General features: G+C 44.7%; 2 protein-coding genes across 5 annotated transcripts in view; both read right to left on the minus strand.

Annotated features, from left to right (window-relative positions):
- Positions 1–19950, minus strand: part of LOC118940269 (epsin-3-like) — a 26404-nt gene extending 6454 nt beyond the window's left edge. Inside the window, exons 1-7 of the mRNA XM_036948943.1 lie at positions 19488–19950; positions 11696–11918; positions 9368–9526; positions 6898–6981; positions 1874–2105; positions 1765–1818; positions 418–536 (exon numbers count right to left, since the gene is read on the minus strand). Coding sequence (XP_036804838.1) covers positions 418–536; positions 1765–1818; positions 1874–2105; positions 6898–6981; positions 9368–9526; positions 11696–11764 — 717 coding nt within the window. The 5' untranslated portion in view covers positions 11765–11918; positions 19488–19950. The remainder of the gene's footprint in view (positions 1–417; positions 537–1764; positions 1819–1873; positions 2106–6897; positions 6982–9367; positions 9527–11695; positions 11919–19487) is intronic.
- Positions 19951–20035: 85 nt separating this feature from the next.
- LOC118940267 (MYCBP-associated protein-like) overlaps positions 20036–27500 on the minus strand; it is a 52875-nt gene continuing 45410 nt past the window's right edge. For 3 of the 4 annotated variants that reach the window (XM_036948939.1, XM_036948941.1, XM_036948938.1), the window contains 2 exons: positions 21615–21815; positions 20036–20304 (listed from right to left, as the gene is read on the minus strand). In XM_036948939.1, the coding sequence (XP_036804834.1) occupies positions 20230–20304; positions 21615–21815 (276 nt within the window). In that variant the 3' untranslated portion in view covers positions 20036–20229. The remainder of the gene's footprint in view (positions 20305–21614; positions 21816–27500) is intronic. The other variant, XM_036948940.1, reaches the window with a different exon arrangement.

The following is a 27500-nucleotide window of genomic DNA, read 5'->3' on the forward strand; positions in this document are numbered from 1 at the left end:
GAGAGAGAGAGAGAGAAGAGAGGAGACAGAGAGGAGAGAGACCATCTGCAGTATGAACCTAGGGAGTAAGAGGGTAACCACAGCAACACACTTTCCCACATCACTGCTAAGGAACGGACACAGCAGGGTTGTATTCATTAGTGCACACGGTAGCTACATGTTTTTGCAACGTAAAAACAAAAACAAGCTTTTCCTATTGGACAAGTTCATGTAGTCCCCCCCCCCAACGTTTGCTTCCCTTTGGGCCCTAGTTAATACACCCCAGCAGCTGTGTGTCGTCTGTCCCACCACACAGTGGTGCTGTTGAGCTCATTGAGCTGGTGATATCGCTGATATGACAGATGCACTCTGAGAGGAGGTGTAGGAGTCCAGCCCACCTCACTGACTCACACTTCAGAATGTGTGTGTGTGTTTCACCTTCTCACTCTCCTCTCTGCTCATGGCCAGGGCCAGCTGTAACTGTAGCTCCTCCTCTCCGCTGGTCTGGGGGCGGGCCTGTTCTAGATCAGACGCTTCACGAGGAGAGGATGAAGAGGCTGGGGGAGAGAGAGAGAGATGGGGGAGAGTTGGGGTAGGGAGAGAGCGAGAGAGACAGAGAGAGAGACAAGGGAGACAGAAACAGATATAGAGAGGATAATATTAGTCAGTTGTCTTGTGTTATTCATAGCTTTAATCTATTTCATTGATTGTCCAGACTCCATTTGTGCTGTGTGTGTGTGAAGTTGTGTGGTCGTGCTTGAATATACTCAGTTAAATGAGAGGTTAAAAATGAGCACACACAGGTGAAGTAAAAGTCTATAAAGTATCATTCTGAATGTGGTACTACATTAAAGGGAAGGTATTAATGTCTACACTTACAGTTAAAGGGGAAGCGTTAAAGTCTACACTCACAGTTAAAGGGGAAGTGTTAAAGTCTACACTTACAGTTAAAGGGGAAGCGTTAAAGTCTACACTCACAGTTAAAGGGGAAGTATTAATGTCTACACTCACAGTTAAAGGGGAAGTGTTAAAGTCTACACTCACAGTTAAAGGGGAAGTATTAATGTCTACACTCACAGTTAAAGGGGAAGTATTAATGTCTACACTCAGGGAAGCGTTAAAGTCTACACTCACAGTTAAAGGGGAAGTATTAATGTCTACACTCAGGGAAATGTTAAAGTCTACACTCACAGTTAAAGGGGAAGTATTAATGTCGACACTCACAGTTAAAGGGGAAGTATTAATGTCTACACTCACAGTTAAAGGGGAAGTATTAATGTCTACACTCACAGTTAAAGGGGAAGTATTAATGTCTACACTCACAGTTAAAGGGGAAGTATTAATGTCTACACTCACAGTTAAAGGGGAAGTATTAATGTCTACACTCACAGTTAAAGGGGAAGTATTAATGTCTACACTCACAGTTAAAGGGGAAGTATTAATGTCTACACTCACAGTTAAAGGGGAAGTATTAATGTCTACACTCACAGTTAAAGGGGAAGTATTAATGTCTACACTCACAGTTAAAGGGGAAGTATTAATGTCTACACTCACAGTTAAAGGGGAAGTATTAATGTCTACACTCACAGTTAAAGGGGAAGTATTAATGTCTACACTCACAGTTAAAGGGGAAGTATTAATGTCTACACTCACAGTTAAAGGGGAAGTATTAATGTCTACACTCACAGTTAAAGGGGAAGTATTAATGTCTACACTCACAGTTAAAGGGGAAGTATTAATGTCTACACTCACAGTTAAAGGGGAAGTATTAATGTCTACACTCACAGTTAAAGGAGGAGGGCGAGCCCCGGGAGCGGATGAACTCTTCCCCGTAGTGAGCTGCCATATTTGGCTGGCTGGTCCTTCGCCCTGGTTGGTACGCTGGAGGTACCACTCCATGTCCCATCCCTCCTCCTCCTCCCCCCCGTCCCTCCTCCTCCTCCCCCCGTCCCTCCTCCTCCCCCTGTTCCAGCCGTCATGCGTTCTTTAGTGGTCAACGCCTGGCTCCTCTCCAGTCTGAGCCGTTCCTCGTCCCTGAGTAGAGACACCAGCTGGCGGGCCTTCTCCCTCACGTTGCCCCCCTGGTCCCGGCCATCCCGGTCCATGTACTGGAAGTCCCGCAGCGTCTACACGGAGACATGATGATGAGGATTTAATATTACATTCATTCCTTTGCATTATATCATATACACATAATGATTTACATATTTTCATTAAAAACGTTGTTTTGATAAAATTATTCCTACTATTTCATCCGTCCACAAGATAATAGTCCCGACACAAATCTAGGGTTGCTATCCAAGCCGGCTCGTTATATCGGTTCCGTAGCCAGTCCTTTTTGTTCTGTACTTATGGATGCGACCCAATAGTTGGTTCTATGAGCCATAAAGGCGTTTACCTGGCTGACAACGGTCTGGTCCCTTGCTGGCTAGCTAGCCAACTAGGGTTTGATCTGTATCTATGGATAGTTGGTTAGACATGTACCTGGCTGACAACGGTCTGGTCCCTTGCTGGCTAGCTAGCCAACTAGGGTTTGATCTGTATCTATGGATAGTTGGTTAGGCATTTACCTGGCTGACAACGTTCTGGCCCCTTGCTGGCTAGCTAGCCAACTAGGGTTTGATCTGTAATTATGTATAGTTGGTTAGACATGTACCTGGCTGACAACGGTCTGGCCCCTTGCTGGCTAGCTAGCCAACTAGGGTTTGATCTGTATCTATGGATAGTTGGTTAGACATGTACCTGGCTGACAACGGTCTGGTCCCTTGCTGGCTAGCTAGCCAACTAGGGTTTGATCTGTATCTATGTATAGTTGGTTAGACATGTACCTGGCTGACAACGGTCTGGTCCCTTGCTGGCTAGCTAGCCAACTAGGGTTTGATCTGTATCTATGGATAGTTGGTTAGACATGTACCTGGCTGACAACGGTCTGGCCCCTTGCTGGCTAGCTAGCCAACTAGGGTTTGATCTGTATCTATGGATAGTTGGTTAGACATGTACCTGGCTGACAACGGTCTGGTCCCTTGCTGGCTAGCTAGCCAACTAGGGTTTGATCTGTATCTATGGATAGTTGGTTAGACATGTACCTGGCTGACAACGGTCTGGTCCCTTGCTGGCTAGCTAGCCAACTAGGGTTTGATCTGTATCTATGGATAGTTGGTTAGACATGTACCTGGATGACAACGGTCTGGCCCCTTGCTGGCTAGCTAGCCAACTAGGGTTTGATCTGTATCTATGTATAGTTGGTTAGACATGTACCTGGATGACAACGGTCTGGCCCCTTGCTGGCTAGCTAGCCAACTAGGGTTTGATCTGTATCTATGGATAGTTGGTTAGACATGTACCTGGCTGACAACGGTCTGGCCCCTTGCTGGCTAGCTAGCCAACTAGGGTTTGATCTGTATCTATGTCTAGTTGGTTAGACATGTACCTGGCTGACAACGTTCTGGTCCCTTGCTGGCTAGCTAGCCAACTAGGGTTTGATCTGTATCTATGTCTAGTTGGTTAGACATGTACCTGGATGACAACGTTCTGGTCCCTTGCTGGCTAGCTAGCCAACTAGGGTTCGATCTGTAAATATGTCTAGTTGGTGTGACATGTACCTGGCTGACAACGTTCTGGTCCCTTGCTGGCTAGCTAGCCAACTAGGGTTTGATCTGTATCTATGTCTAGTTGGTTAGACATGTACCTGGCTGACAACGTTCTGGTCCCTTGCTGGCTAGCTAGCCAACTAGGGTTTGATCTGTATCTATGTATAGTTGGTTAGACATGTACCTGGCTAGCCAACTAGGGTTTGATCTGTATCTATGTCTAGTTGGTTAGACATGTACCTGGCTAGCCAACTAGGGTTTGATCTGTATCTATGTATAGTTGGTTAGACATGTACCTAGCTAGCCAACTAGGGTTTGATCTGTATCTATGTATAGTTGGTTAGACATGTACCTAGCTAGCCAACTAGGGTTTGATCTGTATCTATGTATAGTTGGTTAGACATGTACCTGGCTAGCCAACTAGGGTTTGATCTGTATCTATGTATAGTTGGTTAGACATGTACCTGGCTAGCCAACTAGGGTTTGATCTGTATCTATGTATAGTTGGTTAGACATGTACCTAGCTAGCCAACTAGGGTTTGATCTGTATCTATGTATAGTTGGTTAGACATGTACCTAGCTAGCCAACTAGGGTTTGATCTGTATCTATGTATAGTTGGTTAGACATGTACCTGGCTAGCCAACTAGGGTTTGATCTGTATCTATGTATAGTTGGTTAGACATGTACCTGGCTAGCCAACTAGGGTTTGATCTGTATCTATGTATAGTTGGTTAGACATGTACCTGGCTGACAACGGTCTGGCCCCTTGCTGGCTAGCTAGCCAACTAGGGTTTGATCTGTATCTATGTATAGTTGGTTAGACATGTACCTGGCTAGCCAACTAGGGTTTGATCTGTATCTATGTATAGTTGGTTAGACATGTACCTGGCTAGCCAACTAGGGTTTGATCTGTATCTATGGATAGTTGGTTAGACATGTACCTGGATGACAACGGTCTGGCCCCTTGCTGGCTAGCTAGCCAACTAGGGTTTGATCTGTATCTATGTATAGTTGGTTAGACATGTACCTGGATGACAACGGTCTGGCCCCTTGCTGGCTAGCTAGCCAACTAGGGTTTGATCTGTATCTATGGATAGTTGGTTAGACATGTACCTGGCTGACAACGGTCTGGCCCCTTGCTGGCTAGCTAGCCAACTAGGGTTTGATCTGTATCTATGTCTAGTTGGTTAGACATGTACCTGGCTGACAACGTTCTGGTCCCTTGCTGGCTAGCTAGCCAACTAGGGTTTGATCTGTATCTATGTCTAGTTGGTTAGACATGTACCTGGATGACAACGTTCTGGTCCCTTGCTGGCTAGCTAGCCAACTAGGGTTTGATCTGTAAATATGTCTAGTTGGTTAGACATGTACCTGGCTGACAACGTTCTGGTCCCTTGCTGGCTAGCTAGCCAACTAGGGTTTGATCTGTATCTATGTCTAGTTGGTTAGACATGTACCTGGCTGACAACGTTCTGGTCCCTTGCTGGCTAGCTAGCCAACTAGGGTTTGATCTGTATCTATGTATAGTTGGTTAGACATGTACCTGGCTAGCCAACTAGGGTTTGATCTGTATCTATGTCTAGTTGGTTAGACATGTACCTGGCTAGCCAACTAGGGTTTGATCTGTATCTATGTATAGTTGGTTAGACATGTACCTAGCTAGCCAACTAGGGTTTGATCTGTATCTATGTATAGTTGGTTAGACATGTACCTAGCTAGCCAACTAGGGTTTGATCTGTATCTATGTATAGTTGGTTAGACATGTACCTGGCTAGCCAACTAGGGTTTGATCTGTATCTATGTATAGTTGGTTAGACATGTACCTGGCTAGCCAACTAGGGTTTGATCTGTATCTATGTATAGTTGGTTAGACATGTACCTAGCTAGCCAACTAGGGTTTGATCTGTATCTATGTATAGTTGGTTAGACATGTACCTAGCTAGCCAACTAGGGTTTGATCTGTATCTATGTATAGTTGGTTAGACATGTACCTGGCTAGCCAACTAGGGTTTGATCTGTATCTATGTATAGTTGGTTAGACATGTACCTGGCTAGCCAACTAGGGTTTGATCTGTATCTATGTATAGTTGGTTAGACATGTACCTGGCTGACAACGGTCTGGCCCCTTGCTGGCTAGCTAGCCAACTAGGGTTTGATCTGTATCTATGTATAGTTGGTTAGACATGTACCTGGCTAGCCAACTAGGGTTTGATCTGTATCTATGTATAGTTGGTTAGACATGTACCTGGCTAGCCAACTAGGGTTTGATCTGTATCTATGGATAGTTGGTTAGACATGTACCTGGATGACAACGTGCTGGTCCCTTGCTGGCTAGCTAGGCAACTACGGCTAACTTACAGTCACGTCGAACAGTGCAGCCAGAATAAAAGCAAAGTAGCTGCATTTGTTTAAGCTGCTTTCTAGTGACAATTATTTGGATACATCCATAACAATGAGCTAATCAAGGATTCTTTGACCGTCCCCATAGGAGAACACTTTTTAGTTCCAGGTAGAACCCTTTTTAGTTCCAGGTAGAACCCTTTTTAGTTCCAGGTAGAACCCTTTTTGGCTCCAGGTAGAACCCTTTTTAGTTCCAGGTAGAACCCTTTTTGGCTCCAGGTAGAACCCTTTTGGGTTCCATGTAGAAACCTCTGTGGAAAGGGTTTTGCATGGAACACAAAAGGGTTCTACCTGAAACTAAAAAGGGTTCTTCAAAGGGTTCTCCTCAGGGGACGGCCGAATAACCCTTTAAGGTTCTCGATAGCACCTTTATTTCTCTGAGAGGAGAGCAGGAGTCCACTGCAGCATTTATATTATTTTGTGCCAGAACACCCTCCCCACCGTACCCCAGTTTCCCTCACCCACCTGTATGGTGAATGAGTTCTCGCTGCCATTTTGTGCCAGAACACCCTCCCCACCGTACCCCAGTTTCCCTCACCCACCTGTATGGTGAATGCGTTCTCGCTGCCATTTTGTGCCAGAACACCCTCCCCACCGTACCCCAGTTTCCCTCACCCACCTGTATGGTGAATGAGTTCTCGCTGCCATTTTGTGCCAGAACACCCTCCCCACCTTACCCCAGTTTCCCTCACCCACCTGTATGGTGAATGAGTTCTCGCTGCCATTTTGTGCCACAACACCCTCCCCACCGTACCCCAGTTTCCCTCACCCACCTGTATGGTGAATGAGTTCTCGCTGCCATTTTGTGCCAGAACAATCTCCCCACCGTACCCCAGTTTCCCTCACCCACCTGTATGGTGAATGAGTTCTCGCTGCCATTTTGTGCCAGAACACCCTCCCCACCGTACCCCAGTTTCCCTCACCCACCTGTATGGTGAATGCGTTCTCGCGGCACTGCTGAGCCACTCTCTCTGAGCCGGTCTTGATCAAGTAGTCGAGCAGCGTCAGGGCCTAGTCATATAATATAACTTTATTTCTACTGCACATTTCATACAGACACCACAACTCAAGATGCTGTCCATACTAAACAAACATTTAAACTTAAATATATATCTAGATAAGAGACAATAAAAGCTGCTTAGAATGATAAAAATGAGTACCAACTCACAGGAATAGGATAATAAAACAAGACCCAAAATAGACTGATTTAAAGCTGGAAAATTTAACTATTCCATATTCTCATTGAAAGCAAGTCTCAGAAGCAGTAGATCTGCTCTATGTGCGCTATTTCTACGCTTCCCCTCTTAAGTCATTTTTTTTGTGTGCATATTTTACTTTGGGTTTTGTACAGCAGCTTCAAACAGTTGAAAGAACAATATTTTTTGGTTATGGAAAATCTAATTCACAGCAGTTTAGATGGTACACTGGTTCTCTATACAATGGCTGCTTGTTTTGTCACTTACACTATTAGGATTTTAGCAACCAGGAAATGGTAGATGTAAATGGTGTCTATTTAAAGGTGTTCACCTTGTAGATGTAAATGGTGTCTATTTAAAGGTGTTCACCTTGTAGATGTAAATGGTGTCTATTTAAAGGTGTTTACCTTGTAGATGTAAATGGTGTCTATTTAAAGGTGTTCACCTTGTAGATGTAAATGGTGTCTCTTTAAAGGTGTTCACCTTGTAGATGTAAATGGTGTCTATTTAAAGGTGTTTACCTTGTAGATGTAAATGGTGTCTATTTAAAGGTGTTCACCTTGTAGATGTAAATGGTGTCTCTTTAAAGGTGTTCACCTTGTAGATGTAAATGGTGTCTCTTTAAAGGTGTTCACCTTGTAGATGTAAATGGTGTCTATTTAAAGGTGTTCACCTTGTAGATGTAAATGGTGTCTCTTTAAAGGTGTTCACCTTGTAGATGTAAATGGTGTCTATTTAAAGGTGTTCACCTTGTAGATGTAAATGGTGTCTATTTAAAGGTGTTCACCTTGTAGATGTAAATGGTGACTATTTGAAGGTGTTCACCTTGTAGATGTAAATGGTGACTATTTGAAGGTGTTCACCTTGTAGATGTAAATGGTGTCTCTTTAAAAGGTGTTCACCTTGTAGATGTAAATGGTGTCTCTTTAAAAGGTGTTCACCTTGTAGATGTAAATGGTGTCTATTTAAAGGTGTTCACCTTGTAGATGTAAATGGTGTCTCTTTGAAGGTGTTCACCTTGTAGATGTAAATGGTGTCTCTTTAAAAGGTGTTCACCTTGTAGATGTAAATGGTGTCTATTTAAAGGTGTTCACCTTGTAGATGTAAATGGTGTCTATTTAAAGGTGTTCACCTTGTAGATGTAAATGGTGTCTCTTTAAAAGGTGTTCACCTTGTAGATGTAAATGGTGTCTCTTTAAAGGTGTTCACCTTGTAGATGTAAATGGTGTCTATTTAAAGGTGTTCACCTTGTAGATGTAAATGGTGTCTCTTTAAAGGTGTTCACCTTGTAGATGTAAATGGTGTCTATTTAAAGGTGTTCACCTTGTAGATGTAAATGGTGTCTATTTAAAGGTGTTCACCTTGTAGATGTAAATGGTGTCTCTTTAAAGGTGTTCACCTTGTAGATGTAAATGGTGTCTCTTTAAAGGTGTTCACCTTGTAGATGTAAATGGTGTCTATTTAAAGGTGTTCACCTTGTAGATGTAAATGGTGTCTCTTTAAAGGTGTTCACCTTGTAGATGTAAATTGTGTCTATTTAAAGGTGTTCACCTTGTAGATGTAAATGGTGACTATTTGAAGGTGTTCACCTTGTAGATGTAAATGGTGACTATTTGAAGGTGTTCACCTTGTAGATGTAAATGGTGTCTCTTTAAAAGGTGTTCACCTTGTAGATGTAAATGGTGTCTCTTTAAAAGGTGTTCACCTTGTAGATGTAAATGGTGTCTATTTAAAGGTGTTCACCTTGTAGATGTAAATGGTGTCTCTTTGAAGGTGTTCACCTTGTAGATGTAAATGGTGTCTCTTTAAAAGGTGTTCACCTTGTAGATGTAAATGGTGTCTATTTAAAGGTGTTCACCTTGTAGATGTAAATGGTGTCTATTTAAAGGTGTTCACCTTGTAGATGTAAATGGTGTCTCTTTAAAAGGTGTTCACCTTGTAGATGTAAATGGTGTCTCTTTAAAGGTGTTCACCTTGTAGATGTAAATGGTGTCTATTTAAAGGTGTTCACCTTGTAGATGTAAATGGTGTCTCTTTAAAGGTGTTCACCTTGTAGATGTAAATGGTGTCTATTTAAAGGTGTTCACCTTGTAGATGTAAATGGTGTCTATTTAAAGGTGTTCACCTTGTAGATGTAAATGGTGTCTATTTAAAGGTGTTCACCTTGTAGATGTAAATGGTGTCTATTTAAAGGTGTTCACCTTGTAGACGTGTCTCCAGTTCTTCCCGTGGTCGTTGAGGCGTTTCCAGACCATGCCCATGACCTCAGCAAACGCCACCACGTTAAAGGTGAGGTCAGCGATCTCTGACATCAGCGAGGAGGAGGGGCCCCACGGGTCGTTGGACGTCGCCTCGCGCACCTGGTTGAGGGAGGGAGGGGTATTGGAATGAGAGAATGTAGTATCACACACCAGGTTTAGAAGAGGGGGGGGGGGGTACAATTTCTGGTAACATTTGACCTATAATGATGGGCTGCCTTCTCAACGCCCCAGTGTAGCAGGTGTGAAAGGTCGGGGCTACCAATAGTGTAGAAAGGCTTTGTAAGTAGTCAATAAATCATTAATGAACATGTATCAATGCATAGCTGAGTACGGGACCATCAAACTGAATAGCAAGCTACCTGACATTACATTACACCACAGTGTTACCTGACATTACACCACAGTGCTACCTGACATTACATTACACCACAGTGCTACCTGACATTACATTACACCACAGTGCTACCTGACATTACATTACACCACAGTGCTACCTGACATTACATTACACCACAGTGTTACCTGACATTACATTACACCACAGTGCTACCTGACATTACATTACACCACAGTGCTACCTGACATTACATTACACCACAGTGCTACCTGACATTACATTACACCACAGTGTTACCTGACATTACATTACACCACAGTGCTACCTGACATTACATTACACCACAGTGCTACCGGACATTACACCACAGTGCTACCTGACATTACAGTACACCACAGTGTTACCTGACATGACACCACAGTGTTACCTGACATTACACCACAGTGTTACCTGACATTACAGTACACCACAGTGTTACCTGACATGACACCACAGTGTTACCTGACATTACACCACAGTGCTACCTGACATTACATTACACCACAGTGCTACCTGACATTACATTACACCACAGTGTTACCTGACATTACAGTACACCACAGTGTTACCTGACATTACAGTACACCACAGTGTTACCTGACATTACATCACACCACAGTGTTACCTGACATTACAGTACACCACAGTGTTACCTGACATTACAGTACACCACAGTGTTACCTGACATTACATTACACCACAGTGTTACCTGACATGACACCACAGTGTTACCTGACATTACACCACAGTGCTACCTGACATTACATTACACCACAGTGCTACCTGACATTACATTACACCACAGTGTTACCTGACATTACATTACACCACAGTGTTACCTGACATTACATTACACCACAGTGTTACCTGACATTACATTACACCACAGTGTTACCTGACATTACATTACACCACAGTGTTACCTGACATTACATTACACCACAGTGTTACCTGACATGACACCACAGTGTTACCTGACATTACACCACAGTGCTACCTGACATTACATTACACCACAGTGCTACCTGACATTACATTACACCACAGTGTTACCTGACATTACACCACAGTGTTACCTGACATTACATTACACCACAGTGCTACCGGACATTACATTACACCACAGTGCTACCTGACATTACACCACAGTGTTACCTGACATTACATTACACCACAGTGCTACCTGACATTACATTACACCACAGTGCTACCTGACATTACATTACAACACAGTGCTACCTGACATTACACCACAGTGTTACCTGACATTACATTACACCACAGTGCTACCTGACATTACATTACACCACAGTGCTACCTGACATTACACCACAGTGTTACCTGACATTACATTACACCACAGTGTTACCTGACATTACATTACACCACAGTGTTACCTGACATTACATTACACCACAGTGCTACCTGACATTACACCACAGTGCTACCTGACATTACACCACAGTGCTACCTGACATTACACCACAGTGCTACCTGACATTACACCACAGTGTTACCTGACATTACATTACACCACAGCGCTACCTGACATTACATTACACCACAGCGCTACCTGACATTACATTACACCACAGCGCTACCTGACATTACATTACACCACAGTGTTACCTGACATTACACCACAGTGTTACCTGACATTACATTACACCACAGTGTTACCTGACATTACACCACAGCGCTACCTGACATTACATTACACCACAGTGTTACCTGACATTACATTACACCACAGCGCTACCTGACATTACACCACAGTGTTATTACCTAAATAATCCAGCCGGGGCCCTCAGCTTGGAACACACCAGGATAACACAACTTTCTACAACACACAGAAGGAAAGAATAAAATATAGTAGAGTTAGTTACAGTCACCTTGATCTCTGCCTCAGAGTAGTTGTGAACGATGTTCTTCACCTGGCGACGCAACGCTGAGGTCGTCATGGTGACTCGTGTTGGGGGGGGGGGGTGGAGGGGCGTTAGGGGTGTAAGGTAAATGTTAGAGGGGGTGGGGTAAGGGGGTTGGGATGAAAGGGAGGAGGAGGGAGGTAGTTGAGGCGGTAGTCTCCGCTCTTTAGAGAGGGGGTCAGAGGCACCACTAGAAGAGAGAGAGAGAGAGAGGGGGATAGGGAGGGAGAGAAGGAGAATGGAGAGAAAGACAAAAGAAACAGAGCGATAGTCAGACAATTACATTCTAAAATAACAATTAAAATGTGTTAATACAAGTCAATCATCATCAACTCAACTGCTCCTTAGTTAATTAGCTAATTATCCAGTAATATGACTACTAAACACTTCAACTGTTAAATAGCTAGTTACCATATTCCCCATATAGTGAACCCTATTCCCCATATAGTGAACCCTATTCCCCATATATTGAACCATATTCCCCATAGATTGAACCATATTCCATATATAGTGAACCATATTCCATATATAGTCAACCCTATTCCCCATATAGTGAACCCTATTCCCCATAGATTGAACCCTATTCCCCATAGATTGAACCCTATTCCCCATATAGTGAACCATATTCCATATATAGTGAACCATATTCCATATATAGTCAACCCTATTCCCCATATAGTGAACCCTATTCCCCATATAGTGAACCCTATTCCCCATAGATTGAACCCTATTCCCCATAGATTGAACCATATTCCATATATAGTGAACCATATTCCATATATAGTGAACCCTATTCCTCATATAGTGAACCATATTCCCCATATAGTGAACCCTATTCCCCATATAGTGAACCCTATTCCCCATATAGTGAACCCTATTCCTCATATAGTGAACCCTATTCCTCATATAGTGAACCATATTCCTCATATAGTGAACCCTATTCCCCATATAGTGAACCCTATTCCTCATATAGTGAACCCTATTCCCCATATAGTGAACCCTATTCCCCATAGATTGAACCGTATTCCATATATAGTGAACCGTATTCCATATATAGTGAACCATATTCCATATATAGTGAACCCTATTCCATATATAGTGAACCCTATTCCATATATAGTGAATCATATTCCTCATATAGTGAACCCTATTCCTCATATAGTGAACCATATTCCCCATATAGTGAACCCTATTCCCCATATAGTGAACCCTATTCCCCATATAGTGAACCATATTCCTCATATAGTGAACCCTATTCCCCATATAGTGAACCATATTCCTCATATAGTGAACCCTATTCCCCATATAGTGAACCCTATTCCCCATATAGTGAACCCTATTCCCCATATAGTGAACCCTATTCCCCATATAGTGAACCCTATTCCCCATATAGTGAACCCTATTCCCCATATAGTGAACCCTATTCCATATATAGTGAACCCTATTCCTCACATATACTGAACCCTATTCCTCATATAGTGAACCCTATTCCCCATATAGTGAACCCTATTCCTCATATAGTGAACCCTATTCCTCATATAGTGAACCATATTCCTCATATAGTGAACCCTATTCCCCATATAGTGAACCCTATTCCTCATATAGTGAACCCTATTCCTCATATAGTGAACCCTATTCCTCACATATACTGAACCCTATTCCTAATATAGTGAACCCTATTCCATATATAGTGAACCATATTCCATATATAGTGAACCATATTCCATTTAGTGCACTACTCGTAACAAGAGCCCTACAGGCCCTGGTCTAATGTAGTGTCCTTTAATGTGAACAGGGTGCCATTTGGGACGAATCCTGAAGAGACTAGATTGATTTATTGTCCTGTGGCCAATGCTGAATTTGTTGCCTTGCAGCCTGCAGACCAAATCAGTTTCCTGCAACAAATTCAGACTGAACCATTAGATACTAACCTAACCACTGATCTAGGACCAGATTACACTCCCATAATCATAACCTGAACCATTAGATACTAACCTAACCACTGATCTAGGACCAGATTGCACTCCCATAATCATAACCTGAACCATTAGATACTAAACTAAACACTGATCTAGGACCAGATTACACTTCCCATTAGAGGGAAAACACATAACTGACCTTAGATCAGGGTGTAGGAGACTGAACCATATTCCACTTGTTAACAGGAAGTAGGTCATAAAAAGTGGCACTATTGATGTGTCTGGTAGAGCTTGGTCTTATCCAGGCCAACACACACACACACCCTCTCACACACAGGACACACACACACCCTCTCACGCAAAGGACACACACACACACCCTCTCACGCACAGGACACACACACCCTCTCACGCACAGGACACACACACACCCTCTCACGCACAGGACACACACACTGTAACCCACTTTCACATCTAAACTCATATATTACCAGAGACATTAGGGACTTCATCTCTTAAGAGCTGTGACTGTATTTCTTTCATGTATCTGGCTCCTGTGTACTTCAGACTGTGTTCACATCACAATTAACCCATTTAAACCAGTGTTTCTTCATCCTGGTTCTGGGGACCCAAACGGGGTGCATTTATATTTTGGCCTCAGCACGACACACTTGATCCCACTAATCACAGGTTTGATCATGAGTTGATGAGTGGAATCAGGTGTGTGAGTGCTATAGGGGCAAAAACTCAAATGTGTTGCCCTTTGGCTGCATTCACACAAGCAGACCAATTAGGATACTTTGTCCAATTATTGTCTCAGTTTGCAAACAGGGTTTTTAGTTAGTTCTCTATTTCAAATGTCCTCCTATAGGACGGCTTGTTCTACAGCCGTCCTCCAATAGGATGTTAGGATGAACAGAACAGTCACAGAATGCTTTGTCCTGCAGTAGTGCTGACTTCAGCAATATCACTGAAGAACTGCAATACACACTGAGAGAAAGAAAGAGAGAGAGGGAGAGAAGAAGAGAGAGAGGAAGGGAAAGGAGAGAGAGGGAGAGAAGAAGAGACAGGGAGGGAAAGGAGAGGAGAGAGAGGGAGGGAAAGGAGAGGAGAGAGGGAGAGAAGAAGAGAGAGAGGGAGGGAAAGGAGAGGAGAGAGAGGGAGAGAGGAAGGAAAAGGAGAGAGAGAGGGAGGGAAAGGAGAGGAGAGAGAGACTTGAGGACACAGAGAAAATAAAGAATAGAGACATCAGCAGTTCAATCAGTATCACCTTTCTGACAAATCATCTCTAGCTCTCTCTCTCTCTCACACACACGTCAATTTGGGTATGCTGATACAAACATGACCTCCTTGCCAGTTCTCAATGAAGAGAGAGCGAGAGATGGCGAGATAGAGGAGAGAAAGGAGAGAGAGAGGGGAGAGGAGAGAGAGGGGAGAGAGGGGGGAGAGAGGAGAGAGAGAGGAGAGAGAGAGGAGAGAGGAGAGATGGGAGGGAGAGAGGAGAGAGGTGGGAGAGAGAGGAGAGATGGGAGGGAGAGAGGAGAGATGGAAGGGAGAGAAGTGAGAGAGAGAGGAGAGAGGGGAGAGAGGAGAGAAAGGGGAGAGAGAGGGGGAGAGAGAGGGGAGAGAGGAGAGAAACTTGAGAAAATAAAGAATGGAGATATCAGCAGTTCAGAGATTTCAGTGAAGGGATATAAAAGCACTGTTCTTGTTCTACCCTTGAATTCCTCTTTCCCCCCCAGTAACATCAGTCCAATCAACATGGGCTGTCCCCTGTAAGGGTCCTTATAGCAGACGAGTGACTTTGAGGATAGAGCCCTCATTGGGTCGTTGAACGTGGAGGAGAACTGCAGCTCGTGGTGCCCACAGCGTGTTTCATCTGTCGTGGAAATTCAGTACTGAGAGAGATTGTTTGAAGAAATGACAATCATCTTTATTTAATATTGATTAATTATTGCTAAAACGAGGCAGGTCGATCCCCCACCCTTGAGTGTTGGACCGAGTAACCTAACCTTTACACAAATGCAGACTACTATATATAGCTGACACTAACAATGCTCAGTCATGGTAGGTTCGGCCCCCCTCATGCAGGCCAAGGAGCATCATAAGCCACTCTGGGTTCATCCTGTCGTTATCTGCACTTGGGTGTTGTCTTAACCCCACCCTGGCTTAGTTTCCCAGATGCAAGGATGATTTAGAGACAACAAGGAATTGTTCTAAACCCCTCCTGGCTGGCTATCTCTATCTCGGTTAGACCCACCGCATCTTGTCGATGTAATGCAGTCTTTAACTCATTTGTCAGCTCAAGCCACCTCTAGTGACCATACGCCCAGATTAGCCGCAGGGAACTAGAGTGGAGACCATAAAACACAGCATTAGCAGGACATAAATATCTTACTGTTTGTTCAGTAAATAATTGTTTACTAATTAATATCAAACAAATCAGGTAAGTATGTAATTTGTCCCACGTCCCCTTGTTTACGGTCAGCTGTGCATGGGAAGAAGAGGAACAGCTGCCTTTGACAGGTGGGGATGCAAGGCGTGTCTATTCCCAGCAGTGTCACACACCCCTGCTATCCATGCAGCAGCCCGCTCGCTATAGGTTACTAGGCTATTCAATTAAATATACAGTACCAGTCAAATGTTTGGACATACCTGCTCATTCAAGGGTTTTTCTTTCTTTCTTTCTTAACTATTTTCTACATTGTAGAATAATAGTGAAGACATCAAAACTATGGAATAACACACATGGAATCATGCAGTAACCAAAAACATTTTAAACAAATCAAAATATATTTTAGATTCTTCAAAGTAGCCACCCTTTGCCTTGATGACAGATTTGCACACTCTTGGCATTCTCTCAACCAGCTTCATGAGGTAGTCACCTGGAATGCATTTCAATTAACAGGTGTGCCTTTTGTGTAATTTCTTTCCTTCTTAATGAGTTTGATGCCAGTTGTGTTGTGACAAGGTAGGGGTGGTATACAGAAGACAGCCCTATTTGGTAAAAGACCAAGTCCATATTATGGCAAGAACAACTCAAATAAGCAAAAACTAAATGACAGTCTATCGTTACTTTAAGACATGAAAGTGAGTCAATCCGCTAAATTTCAGGGACTTAGAAAGTTTCTTCAAGTGCAGTCGCAAAAACCACCAAGCGCTATGATAAAACTGACTCTCATGAGGACCGCCACAGGAACGGAAGACCCAGAAGTAACTCTGCTGCTGAGGACAAGTTCATTAGAATTACCAGCCTCAGAAGTTGCAGCCCAGATAAATGATTCAAACTTTAAGTAACAGACACATCTCAACATCAACTGTGCTGAGGAGACTGCATACATCAGGCCTTCGTGGTCTAATTGCTGCAAAGAAATCGGAGGCACATTAAACCGTCATGGCTACCAAAGCATTCTGCAGCGATACACCATCCATTTTTTACATTTTATTTAACCATTATTTAAACTAGGCAAGTCAGTTAAAGAACAAATTCTTATTTATAATGACCGCCTACCCCGGCCAAACCCTAACCCAGACTACGCTGGGCCAATTGTGCGTCGCCCTATGGGACTCCCAATCACGGCCGGTTGTGATGCAGCCTGGAATCAAACCAGGGTCTGTAGTGACGCCTCTAGCACTGAGATGCAATGCCTTTGACCGATGTGCCACTCAAGAGCTCTATCTGGGTTGCGCTTAGTGGGACTATCATTTGTTTTTAAACTGGACAATGATCCAACAGTGCTCAGGATATGTGGGAACTCCTTCAAGACTGTTGGAAAAGCATTCCAGGTGAAGCTGGTTGAGAGAATGCCAAGAGTGTGCAAAGCTGGGCAAAGGGTGGCTACTTTTTAAAAAAAATCTAAAACATATTTAGATTTGTTTAACACTTTTTTGCTTACTACATGATTCCATATGTGTTATTTCGTAGTTGTGGTTTGTCTTCACTATTATTCTACAATGTAGAAAATAGTAAAAAATAAAGAAAAACCCAAGAATGAGTAGTTGTGTGCATAATGTTTAACTGGTACTGTATATAAACTGAGTCAGGGTCTCAACTTACTCTTGAGAATTAGAAAAAGTACAATTTCTAAATGGTGTTTTTTGTTCATCAGCATTTTTTCTCTTGTTGTCAGCAGTGGTGGGAAAAGGACCCAGTTGTCATACTTGAGTAAAAGTAAAGATACCTTAATAGAAAGTTACTCAAGTAAAAGTGAAAGACAGCCAGTAAAATACTACTTTAGTAAAAATCTAAAAGTATTTGGTTTTAAATATACTTAAGTATCAAAAGTAAAAAAAATACTTAAATTAATTTTGATTAAGCAAAGCAGACGGCACCAATTTCTTGTTTTTAAAATGTACAGACAGCCAGGGCCACTCCCACACTCAGACATTATTTACAGATAGCCAGGGGCCCACTCCAACACTCAGACATTATTTACAGATAGCCAGGGGCCCACTCCCACACTCAGACATTATTTACAGATAGCCAGGGGCCCACTCCAACACTCAGACATTATTTACAGATAGCCAGGGGCCCACTCCAACACTCAGACATTATTTACAGATAGCCAGGGGCCCACTCCCACACTCAGACATTATTTACAGATAGCCAGGGGCCCACTCCAACACTCATACATTATTTTCAGATAGCCAGGGGCCCACTCCAACACTCAGACATTATTTACAGACAGCCAGGGGCACACTCCAACACTCAGACATTATTTACAGACAGCCAGGGGCACACTCCACCACTCAGAGATTATTTACAGATAGCCAGGGGCACACTCCACCACTCAGAGATTATTTACAGATAGCCAGGGGCACACTCCAACACTCAGAGATTATTTACAGATAGCCAGGGGCACACTCGAACACTCAGACATTATTTACAGATAGCCAGGGGCACACTCCACCACTCAGAGATTATTTACAGATAGCCAGGGGCACACTCCAACACTCAGACATTATTTACAAACGATGCATTTGTGTTTAGTGAATCCGCCAAGCCTGAGGCAGTAGGGATGACTACATGTTCTCTTGATAAGTGTGTGAATTTAACTATTTTCCTGTCCTGCTATGCAATCCAAATGTAATGAGTACTTTTTGGTGTCAGGGAAACTGCATGGAAGCTTAAGTACAATATTTTCTTTAGGAATGTAGTGAAGTAAAAAAGTTGTCAAAAATATAAATAATACCCCAAAAAAGAACTTAAAAAACTTTAAAGTATTTTGACTTAAGTACTTTACACCCCTGGTTGTCAGTCCCAATGTTAGATAAAAATGTTTTTGATTGCGAGGTAAGGTAGTCTACCCAGCTATCGAACCCTTGTAATAGGCCTAATCATCACCACATTACCAACCGGGACACAGGGCATGTGCTCAGGGGCCCCTGACCTCCTGGGGGCCCCCGTTGATTTTATTAGTCACTCCCACACTTCTGCCTGCTAGGAGGGGAGGTGCCCCCTGACCAAATCTCGCGTGTGGCCCCCAAAAGGCTAGAGGAAGAACTGACTACTAAACTACCAAAGCACTCATGCAAATATTCTTATGCAACGCGATGTGCTCATCGTCCAATCTGAGCTGTCAAGAAAACATGGCCACACTAACTAACCACAATATACACCCTCAAATAGCCTACAACACACCGCTTTTGTTGCACAAATAAACTGCCAAATACTGTCAGACGAACTAATAGTCTATCGAAATCATCCAAGTTTCGGTAATAAAAAGCTTTGCCTATGTTAAAAAAATCGCAGTAATTTGTATGAGTTTTTATGTCGCGGTAGCCTAAAAACCCAGATGTCCTATGTGTTTAGTTTACCGCATTCTGTCCGTTCCGCTTACCTCTGCCATGATCACCTCCCTCCTCCTACACCAGGAACCATCCTCCTCTCCGCTCTCTCCCTCTCTCTGCAGTGTCGGTATTCCCCCAACAGTACTAAACCACCGGTATCAGCAGCACTGAACCGTAGCACAGAGATGCAGCGAGTAAGGGAGCTACTATCGGTAGGCTGTTCCCGAATGACAGACAAGCAGAATGCCGTGCTTCAGTCCGGTGCGTGGAACGGCAGTGGAATTCCGAAGGGACGTGTGGTCTGTTCCTTTTCGGGTGAAGTTGCAAGACACGAGGAGGGCAGCAACCGTGAAATCCGCATAGGACAACCAACGGCATGGCACACTCACGCGCCCACTCACACACGCACGCATGGCAGGTACTCGTACACACAGCTGAGAGAGGGAGAGCGAGGGGGCGGGATGGGGGTGGATACTGGGTAGTGGGTAGCGTGCAGTCAGCGTTTAACCCACGCTCCTCCGATGCAGAATCAGTGTGTGAGTGAGGTTGCTAGGTATGACAACCACATCTCACAGTCATAGTAAGTCAACAAAGATATAAAGTTCACAAAGCAAGTTTATTGATGTCATAGTGAGGAAATAAACCTCTGCACCTGTGATGGATTCTCTGTACAAATGTGTGTGTTAGGGAAGAGTGGAATTTATTATAGTGTGATCAGAGAGCTGTGTGTGTGTGTGTGTGTGTGTGTGTGTGTGTGTGTGTGTGTGTGTGTGTGTGTGTGTGTGTGTCAGCTCAAGTCTGTTCCTCTTCAGACTCATCCAACAGCACACACAGAGAATCCACTAAGCCTTCCATTAGAATATACACCTGGAAGAGAAAGACAGACAAAGAGAGAGAGAGGGGGGAGAGAAAGGAGGAGAGAGAGGAAGGAAGAGAGTGACAGAGAGAGAGAGAGAGAGAGAGAAAGGAAGAGAGAAAGGAAGAGAGAGAGAAAGGAGGAGAGAGAGAAAGGAAGAGGGAGAAAGAGAGAGAGCGACAGAGAGAAAGAGAAACGAAGAGAGAGAGAGAGGAAGGAAGAGAGCGACAGAGAGAGAGAGAGGAAGGAAGAGAGGGAGAAAGAGAGAGAGAGACAGACAGACAGAGAGAGAGGAAGGAAGAGAGGGAGAAAGAGAGAGAGAGACAGACAGAGAGAGAGGAAGGACGAGAGGGAGAAAGAGAGAGAGACAGACAGAGAGAGAGGAAGGAAGAGAGCGACAGACAGAGAGAAAGGAAGAGAGGGAGAAAGAGAGAGAGAGACAGACAGAGAGAGAGGAAGGAAGAGAGGGAGAAAGAGAGAGAGAGGCAGACAGAGAGAGAGGAAGGAAGAGAGGGAGAAAGAGAGAGAGACAGACAGATGGAGGGGATAACAGAGAGAGAGAGACAGAGAGAGAGGGGGGAGATAACAGAGAGAGAGAGACAGAGAGAGAGAGGGGGGATAACAGAGAGAGGGGGGAGATAACAGAGAGAGGGGGGGAGATAACAGAGAGGGGGGGGATAACAGAGAGAGAGCGACAGACAGAGAGAGAGAGAGACAGACAGAGAGGGGAGGGGAGATAACAGAGAGAGAGACAGACAGAGAGAGGGGGGGGAGATAACAGAGAGAGGGGGGGGAGATAACAGCAGTGTTAGTAAGCGATGTCAGATAAAGGATTATGGTTATTACAAAAGCACTAATATTACACTGGTAGTACAGATCTACAGTAGAGACTGTTTAGAGGTCCTGGTAGTGTCTATAGTACAGCTCTACAGTAGAGGCCGTTTAGAGGTCCTGGTAGTGTCTATAGTACAGATCTACAGTAGAGACTGTTTAGAGGTCCTGGTAGTGTCTATAGTACAGATCTACAGTAGAGACTGTTTAGAGGTCCTGGTAGTATAGTATAGTACAGCAGGCTCTACAGTAGAGTCAGTGTGGTGGTCCTGGTAGTAGATCTACAGTAGAGACTGTTTAGAGGTCCTGGTAGTATAGTATAGTATAGCAGGCTCTACAGTAGAGTCAGTGTGGTGGTCCTGGTAGTATAGTATAGTATAGCAGATCTACAGTAGAGACTGTTTAGAGGTCCTGGTAGTATAGTATAGTATAACAGGCTCTACAGTAGAGTCAGTGTGGTGGTCCTGGTAGTATAGTATAGTGTACTAGCCTGTTGGTGCAGCTGTCTCCTGTATTTGTCCTGTAGTTCAGGCTCTACAGTAGAGTCAGTGTGGTGGTCCTGGTAGTCACTCTCAGGGCTGGTTGTGGTGGAGGAGGGCTCTCTGCCTGGTTCTTTACCAGTCTTACCTCCAGGACGCTTGTCCCCTACCGCCACCTCCTCACGACCCTTCTTCTTACTGCCCGGACGCTCCTGGAAGAGAGCACAGGAGGCTGCTGAGGGGAGGAAGGAGGCTGCTGGAAGAGAGCACAGGAGGCTGCTGAGGGGAGGAAGGACGCTCCTGGAAGAGAGCACAGGAGGCTGCTGAGGGGAGGAAGGTTCTTAATAACGGCCGGAACGGAGGCAAATGGAATGTCATCAAACACCAGGAAACCATGGAAACCATGTGTTTGATCTATTTGATACCATTCCACTTACGGTGCATTCGGGAAGTCTTCAGAGCCCTTGACTCCTTCCACATTTTGTTACGTTACAGCCTTATTCTAAAATTGATTGAATATTATTTCCCCCCTAATCGATCTACACACAATACTCCATAATGACACATTTTTGCAAATGTATTACAAATAAAAAACTGAAATTTCACATTTGCATAAGAATTCAGACCCTTTAAAATCAGTACTTTGTTTAAGCACCTTTGGCAGCGATTACAGACTTGAGTCTTCTTGGGTATGACGCTACAAGCTTGGCACACCTGTATTTGGGGAGTTTCTCCCAGATTCTTCTCTGCAGATCCTCTCAAGCTCTGTCAGGTTGGATGGGGAGCGTCGCTGCACAGCTGTTTTCAGATCTCTCCAGATATGTTTTATCAGGTTCAAGTCTGGGCTCTGGCTGGGCCACTCAATGACATTCAGAGACTTATCCCAAAGCCACTCCTACGTTATCTTGGCTGTGTGCTTAGGGTTGTTGTCCTGTTGGAAGGTGAACCTTTGCAGCAGTCTGAAGTCCTGAGCGTTCTGGAGCAGGTTTTCATCAAGAATCTCTGTATTTTGCTCTGTTAATCTTTCCCTCAATCCTGACTAGTCTCCCAGTCCCTGCCGCTGAAAAACATCCCCACAGCATGATGCTGCCACCACCATGCTCCACCGTGGGGATTGTGCCATGTTTCCTCCAGACGTGATGCTTGGCATTCAGGCCAAAGAGTTCAATCTTGGTTTCATCAGACCAGACAATCTTGTTTCTCATGGTCTGAGAGTCTTTAGGTGTCTTTTGGCAAACTCCAAGTGGGCTGTCATGTGCCTTTCACTGAGGGGTGTCTATCGCTTGGCCACTATCATGACTCTCCTGGCTGAGGATCCAAGGCCTCAGATCAGCTTGGCAAATGGCTGACGTTGACCAGACCCCTCTCATCACCCGGTTTTGACACATTAACTCTCTGTAAATTAGGTAGGAGGGGAATCTCCCTCTTTCTCTTCAGTATTGGCTAAGAAATGTCCCTTTCGTCTACAGAATACTTTTCCCGCCAAAACTGTAACGTCCGAAAGAAAGTGAATATTGGAACAATATTTCTAAGATATGAATGTTAAGAATGGTCAGTGGGGATCTAAAGACTAATCATGTCATAGTGCTTTTCATTTTGTGATGTTATTAAAAACTCTGTGAACCAAATACTGTAACTTAGGAATGAACCCTCTTTTGGCTGTCAAGTTTCTATCCAATACATTGTGAATACAATATGAAGAACGATGAAAATAGTGTTGTTAAGATAGGAATGTGATTTTGTTTTTCTAATTAAATAATGTTTTTTCATGTCCTCTGCACATTAAATAGCCACGGCCCGAATGAGGTCAGAAGAGCGTATCAGTGTGATGGAACCACCCTTTCCGACCAGAGTGCTTAAAATGACTCGCTAAGAATTAACATACCAGACCAAAATACGCGACACCGTGAACCACACGTTGAAATGGTTAGAAACTCTGAAACTCTCAACAAGAGGTGAAGAAAATGAACTCACCGGATCAGGACCCTGGCAGTCTGCAGCTGCGCGTGTAAAGTGAGTTTGGAACTTTGACTATCTACCCGAGGAAAAGAGGATAAGTTCACCTCAGACAATTACTGGTGAATCATTGAAGCCACAGACAACTAATAAAGAGGACATTGTAACCTCTGGTGGACAATCAGAGCATTACACCCCCGGGAGAGCCCACCGAAACTACTAATAAAGAGGACATTGTAACCTCTGGTGGACAATCAGAGCATTACACCCCCGGGAGAGCCCACCGAAACTACTAATAAAGAGGACATTGTAACCTCTGGTGGACAATCAGAGCATTACACCCCCGGGAGAGCCCACCGAAACTACTAATAAAGAGGACATTGTAACCTCTGGTGGACAATCAGAGCATTACAACCCCGGGAGAGCCCACCGAAACTACTAATAAAGAGGACATTGTAACCTCTGGTGGACAATCAGAGCATTACACCCCCGGGAGAGCCCACCGAAACTACTAATAAAGAGGACATTGTAACCTCTGGTGGACAATCAGAGCATTACACCCCCGGGAGAGCCCACCGAAACTACTAATAAAGAGGACATTGTAACCTCTGGTGGACAATCAGAGCATTACACCCCCGGGAGAGCCCACCGAAACTACTTTCTGAGAGGGCATTGTAACCTCTGGTGGACAATCAGAGCATTACACCCCGGGAGAGCCCACCGAAACTACTTTCTGAGAGGGCATTGTAACCTCTGGTGGACAATCAGAGCATTACACCCCCGGGAGAGCCCACCGAAACTACTTTCTGAGAGGGCATTGTAACCTCTGGTGGACAATCAGAGCATTACACCCCGGGAGAGCCCACCGAAACTACTTTCTGAGAGGGCATTGTAACCTCTGGTGGACAATCAGAGCATTACACCCCCGGGAGAGTCCACCGAAACTACTTTCTGAGAGGGCATTGTAACCTCTGGTGGACAATCAGAGCATTACACCCCCGGGAGAGCCCACCGAAACTACTTTCTGAGAGGGCATTGTAACCTCTGGTGGACAATCAGAGCATTACACCCCGGGAGAGCCCACTGAAACTACTTTCTGAGAGGGCATTGTAACCTCTGGTGGACAATCAGAGCATTACACCCCCGGGAGAGCCCACCGAAACTACTTTCTGAGAGGGCATTGTAACCTCTGGTGGACAATCAGAGCATTACACCCCCGGGAGAGCCCACCGAAACTACTTTCTGAGAGGGCATTGTAACCTCTGGTGGACAATCAGAGCATTACACCCCCGGGAGAGCCCACCGAAACTACTTTCTGAGAGGGCATTGTAACCTCTGGTGGACAATCAGAGCATTACACCCCCGGGAGAGCCCACCGAAACTACTTTCTGAGAGGGCATTGTAACCTCTGGTGGACAATCAGAGCATTACACCCCCGGGAGAGCCCACCGAAACTACTTTCTGAGAGGGCATTGTAACCTCTGGTGGACAATCAGAGCATTACACCCCCGGGAGAGCCCACCGAAACTACTTTCTGAGAGGGCATTGTAACCTCTGGTGGACAATCAGAGCCGTACACCCCCGGGAGAGCCCACCGAAACTACTTTCTGAGAGGGCATTGTAACCTCTGGTGGACAATCAGAGCATTACACCCCCGGGAGAGCCCACCGAAACTACTTTCTGAGAGGGCATTGTAACCTCTGGTGGACAATCAGAGCATTACACCCCCGGGAGAGCCCACCGAAACTACTTTCTGAGAGGGCATTGTAACCTCTGGTGGACAATCAGAGCATTACACCCCGGGAGAGCCCACCGAAACTACTTTCTGAGAGGGCATTGTAACCTCTGGTGGACAATCAGAGCCTTACACCCCCGGGAGAGCCCACCGAAACTACTTTCTGAGAGGGCATTGTAACCTCTGGTGGACAATCAGAGCATTACACCCCCGGGAGAGCCCACCGAAACTACTTTCTGAGAGGGCATTGTAACCTCTGGTGGACAATCAGAGCATTACACCCCCGGGAGAGCCCACCGAAACTACTTTCTGAGAGGGCATTGTAACCTCTGGTGGACAATCAGAGCATTACACCCCCGGGAGAGCCCACCGAAACTACTTTCTGAGAGGGCATTGTAACCTCTGGTGGACAATCAGAGCATTACACCCCCGGGAGAGCCCACCGAAACTACTTTCTGAGAGGGCATTGTAACCTCTGGTGGACAATCAGAGCATTACACCCCCGGGAGAGCCCACCGAAACTACTTTCTGAGAGGGCATTGTAACCTCTGGTGGACAATCAGAGCATTACACCCCCGGGAGAGCCCACTGAAACTACTTTCTGAGAGGGCATTGTAACCTCTGGTGGACAATCAGAGCATTACACCCCCGGGAGAGCCCACCGAAACTACTTTCTGAGAGGGCATTGTAACCTCTGGTGGACAATCAGAGCATTACACCCCCGGGAGAGCCCACTGAAACTACTTTCTGAGAGGGCATTGTAACCTCTGGTGGACAATCAGAGCATTACACCCCCGGGAGAGCCCACCGAAACTACTAATAAAGAGGACATTGTAACCTCTGGTGGACAATCAGAGCATTACACCCCCGGGAGAGCCCACCGAAACTACTTTCTGAGAGGGCATTGTAACCTCTGGTGGACAATCAGAGCCGTACACCCCCGGGAGAGCCCACTGAAACTACTTTCTGAGAGGGCATTGTAACCTCTGGTGGACAATCAGAGCATTACACCCCCGGGAGAGCCCACTGAAACTACTTTCTGAGAGGGCATTGTAACCTCTGGTGGACAATCAGAGCCGTACACCCCCGGGAGAGCCCACTGAAACTACTTTCTGAGAGGGCATTGTAACCTCTGGTGGACAATCAGAGCCGTACACCCCCGGGAGAGCCCACTGAAACTACTTTCTGAGAGGGCATTGTAACCTCTGGTGGACAATCAGAGCATTACACCCCGGGAGAGCCCACTGAAACTACTTTCTGAGAGGGCATTGTAACCTCTGGTGGACAATCAGAGCATTACACCCCCGGGAGAGCCCACTGAAACTACTTTCTGAGAGGGCTTGGTCCTGACCGAGATAGACCACGAACGAAGGCATTCAACACGTAAATGCATTAATTCTTTTCTTGTTCCAAACGGCCGGTGGTTCGTGTACAAAGTATATGATTCATGTGAAATGAGTCCTAGAACGTGTCCACGATAAGTGTCCTTTTCCTCTCTGTCTCTCTGTCCCTCTCTCCATCTAACATTATGTTGTAACAAGCCGTCATATCTTTTCCTCTGTGTCTCTCTGTCCCTCTCTCCATCTAACATTATGTTGTAACAAGCCGTCATATCTTTTCCTCTCTGTCTCTCTGTCCCTCTCTCCATCTAACATTATGTTGTAACAAGCCGTCATATCTTGTCAGTCCACTAGGGACCTCTGTCTCATGTAAGTGTGTATGTTGTTCTGTGTTATTATTTAGTTAGCTAGTAAATAAATAATTAAATCCATTTGTGTAGTGTCACGGCTCCTCCTCTGCAGTGCAGGGGGCGGTTCCTCCTGCAGGCAGAGGAGGGTCGTTAGTGATTGGAGTCACCTGGGCTCAAGGTATTTAAACTGCTGCTTCACTAATCTCTCTCTCTCTCTCTCTCTGCTCCTCCAGGTATGAACCTGTTTCGATTGTTCTTTTGTAGTTTTGCATAGTTTTCACTCAGTCATTCACACACACAGATTCACACATCCCTGCACTTTACATACACCTTACATTACGATACTTCCACACCTCATACCTTCTTCTTAGTTTAAAGTTAATGGTTTTGTTTACAATAAAGAACATGTTTTTAATTGGCCTATACCTGTTGTTCGCGTCCCCTCATTTTAGCCACAGGCTTTGAGCCGGCCTGTGACAGTAGTATTGAATAATGAGCTTAGGCTGGGGTTCTTGC

Source organism: Oncorhynchus mykiss, chromosome 17 (assembly GCF_013265735.2).
Source record: "Oncorhynchus mykiss isolate Arlee chromosome 17, USDA_OmykA_1.1, whole genome shotgun sequence".
NCBI lineage: Eukaryota > Metazoa > Chordata > Actinopteri > Salmoniformes > Salmonidae > Oncorhynchus > Oncorhynchus mykiss.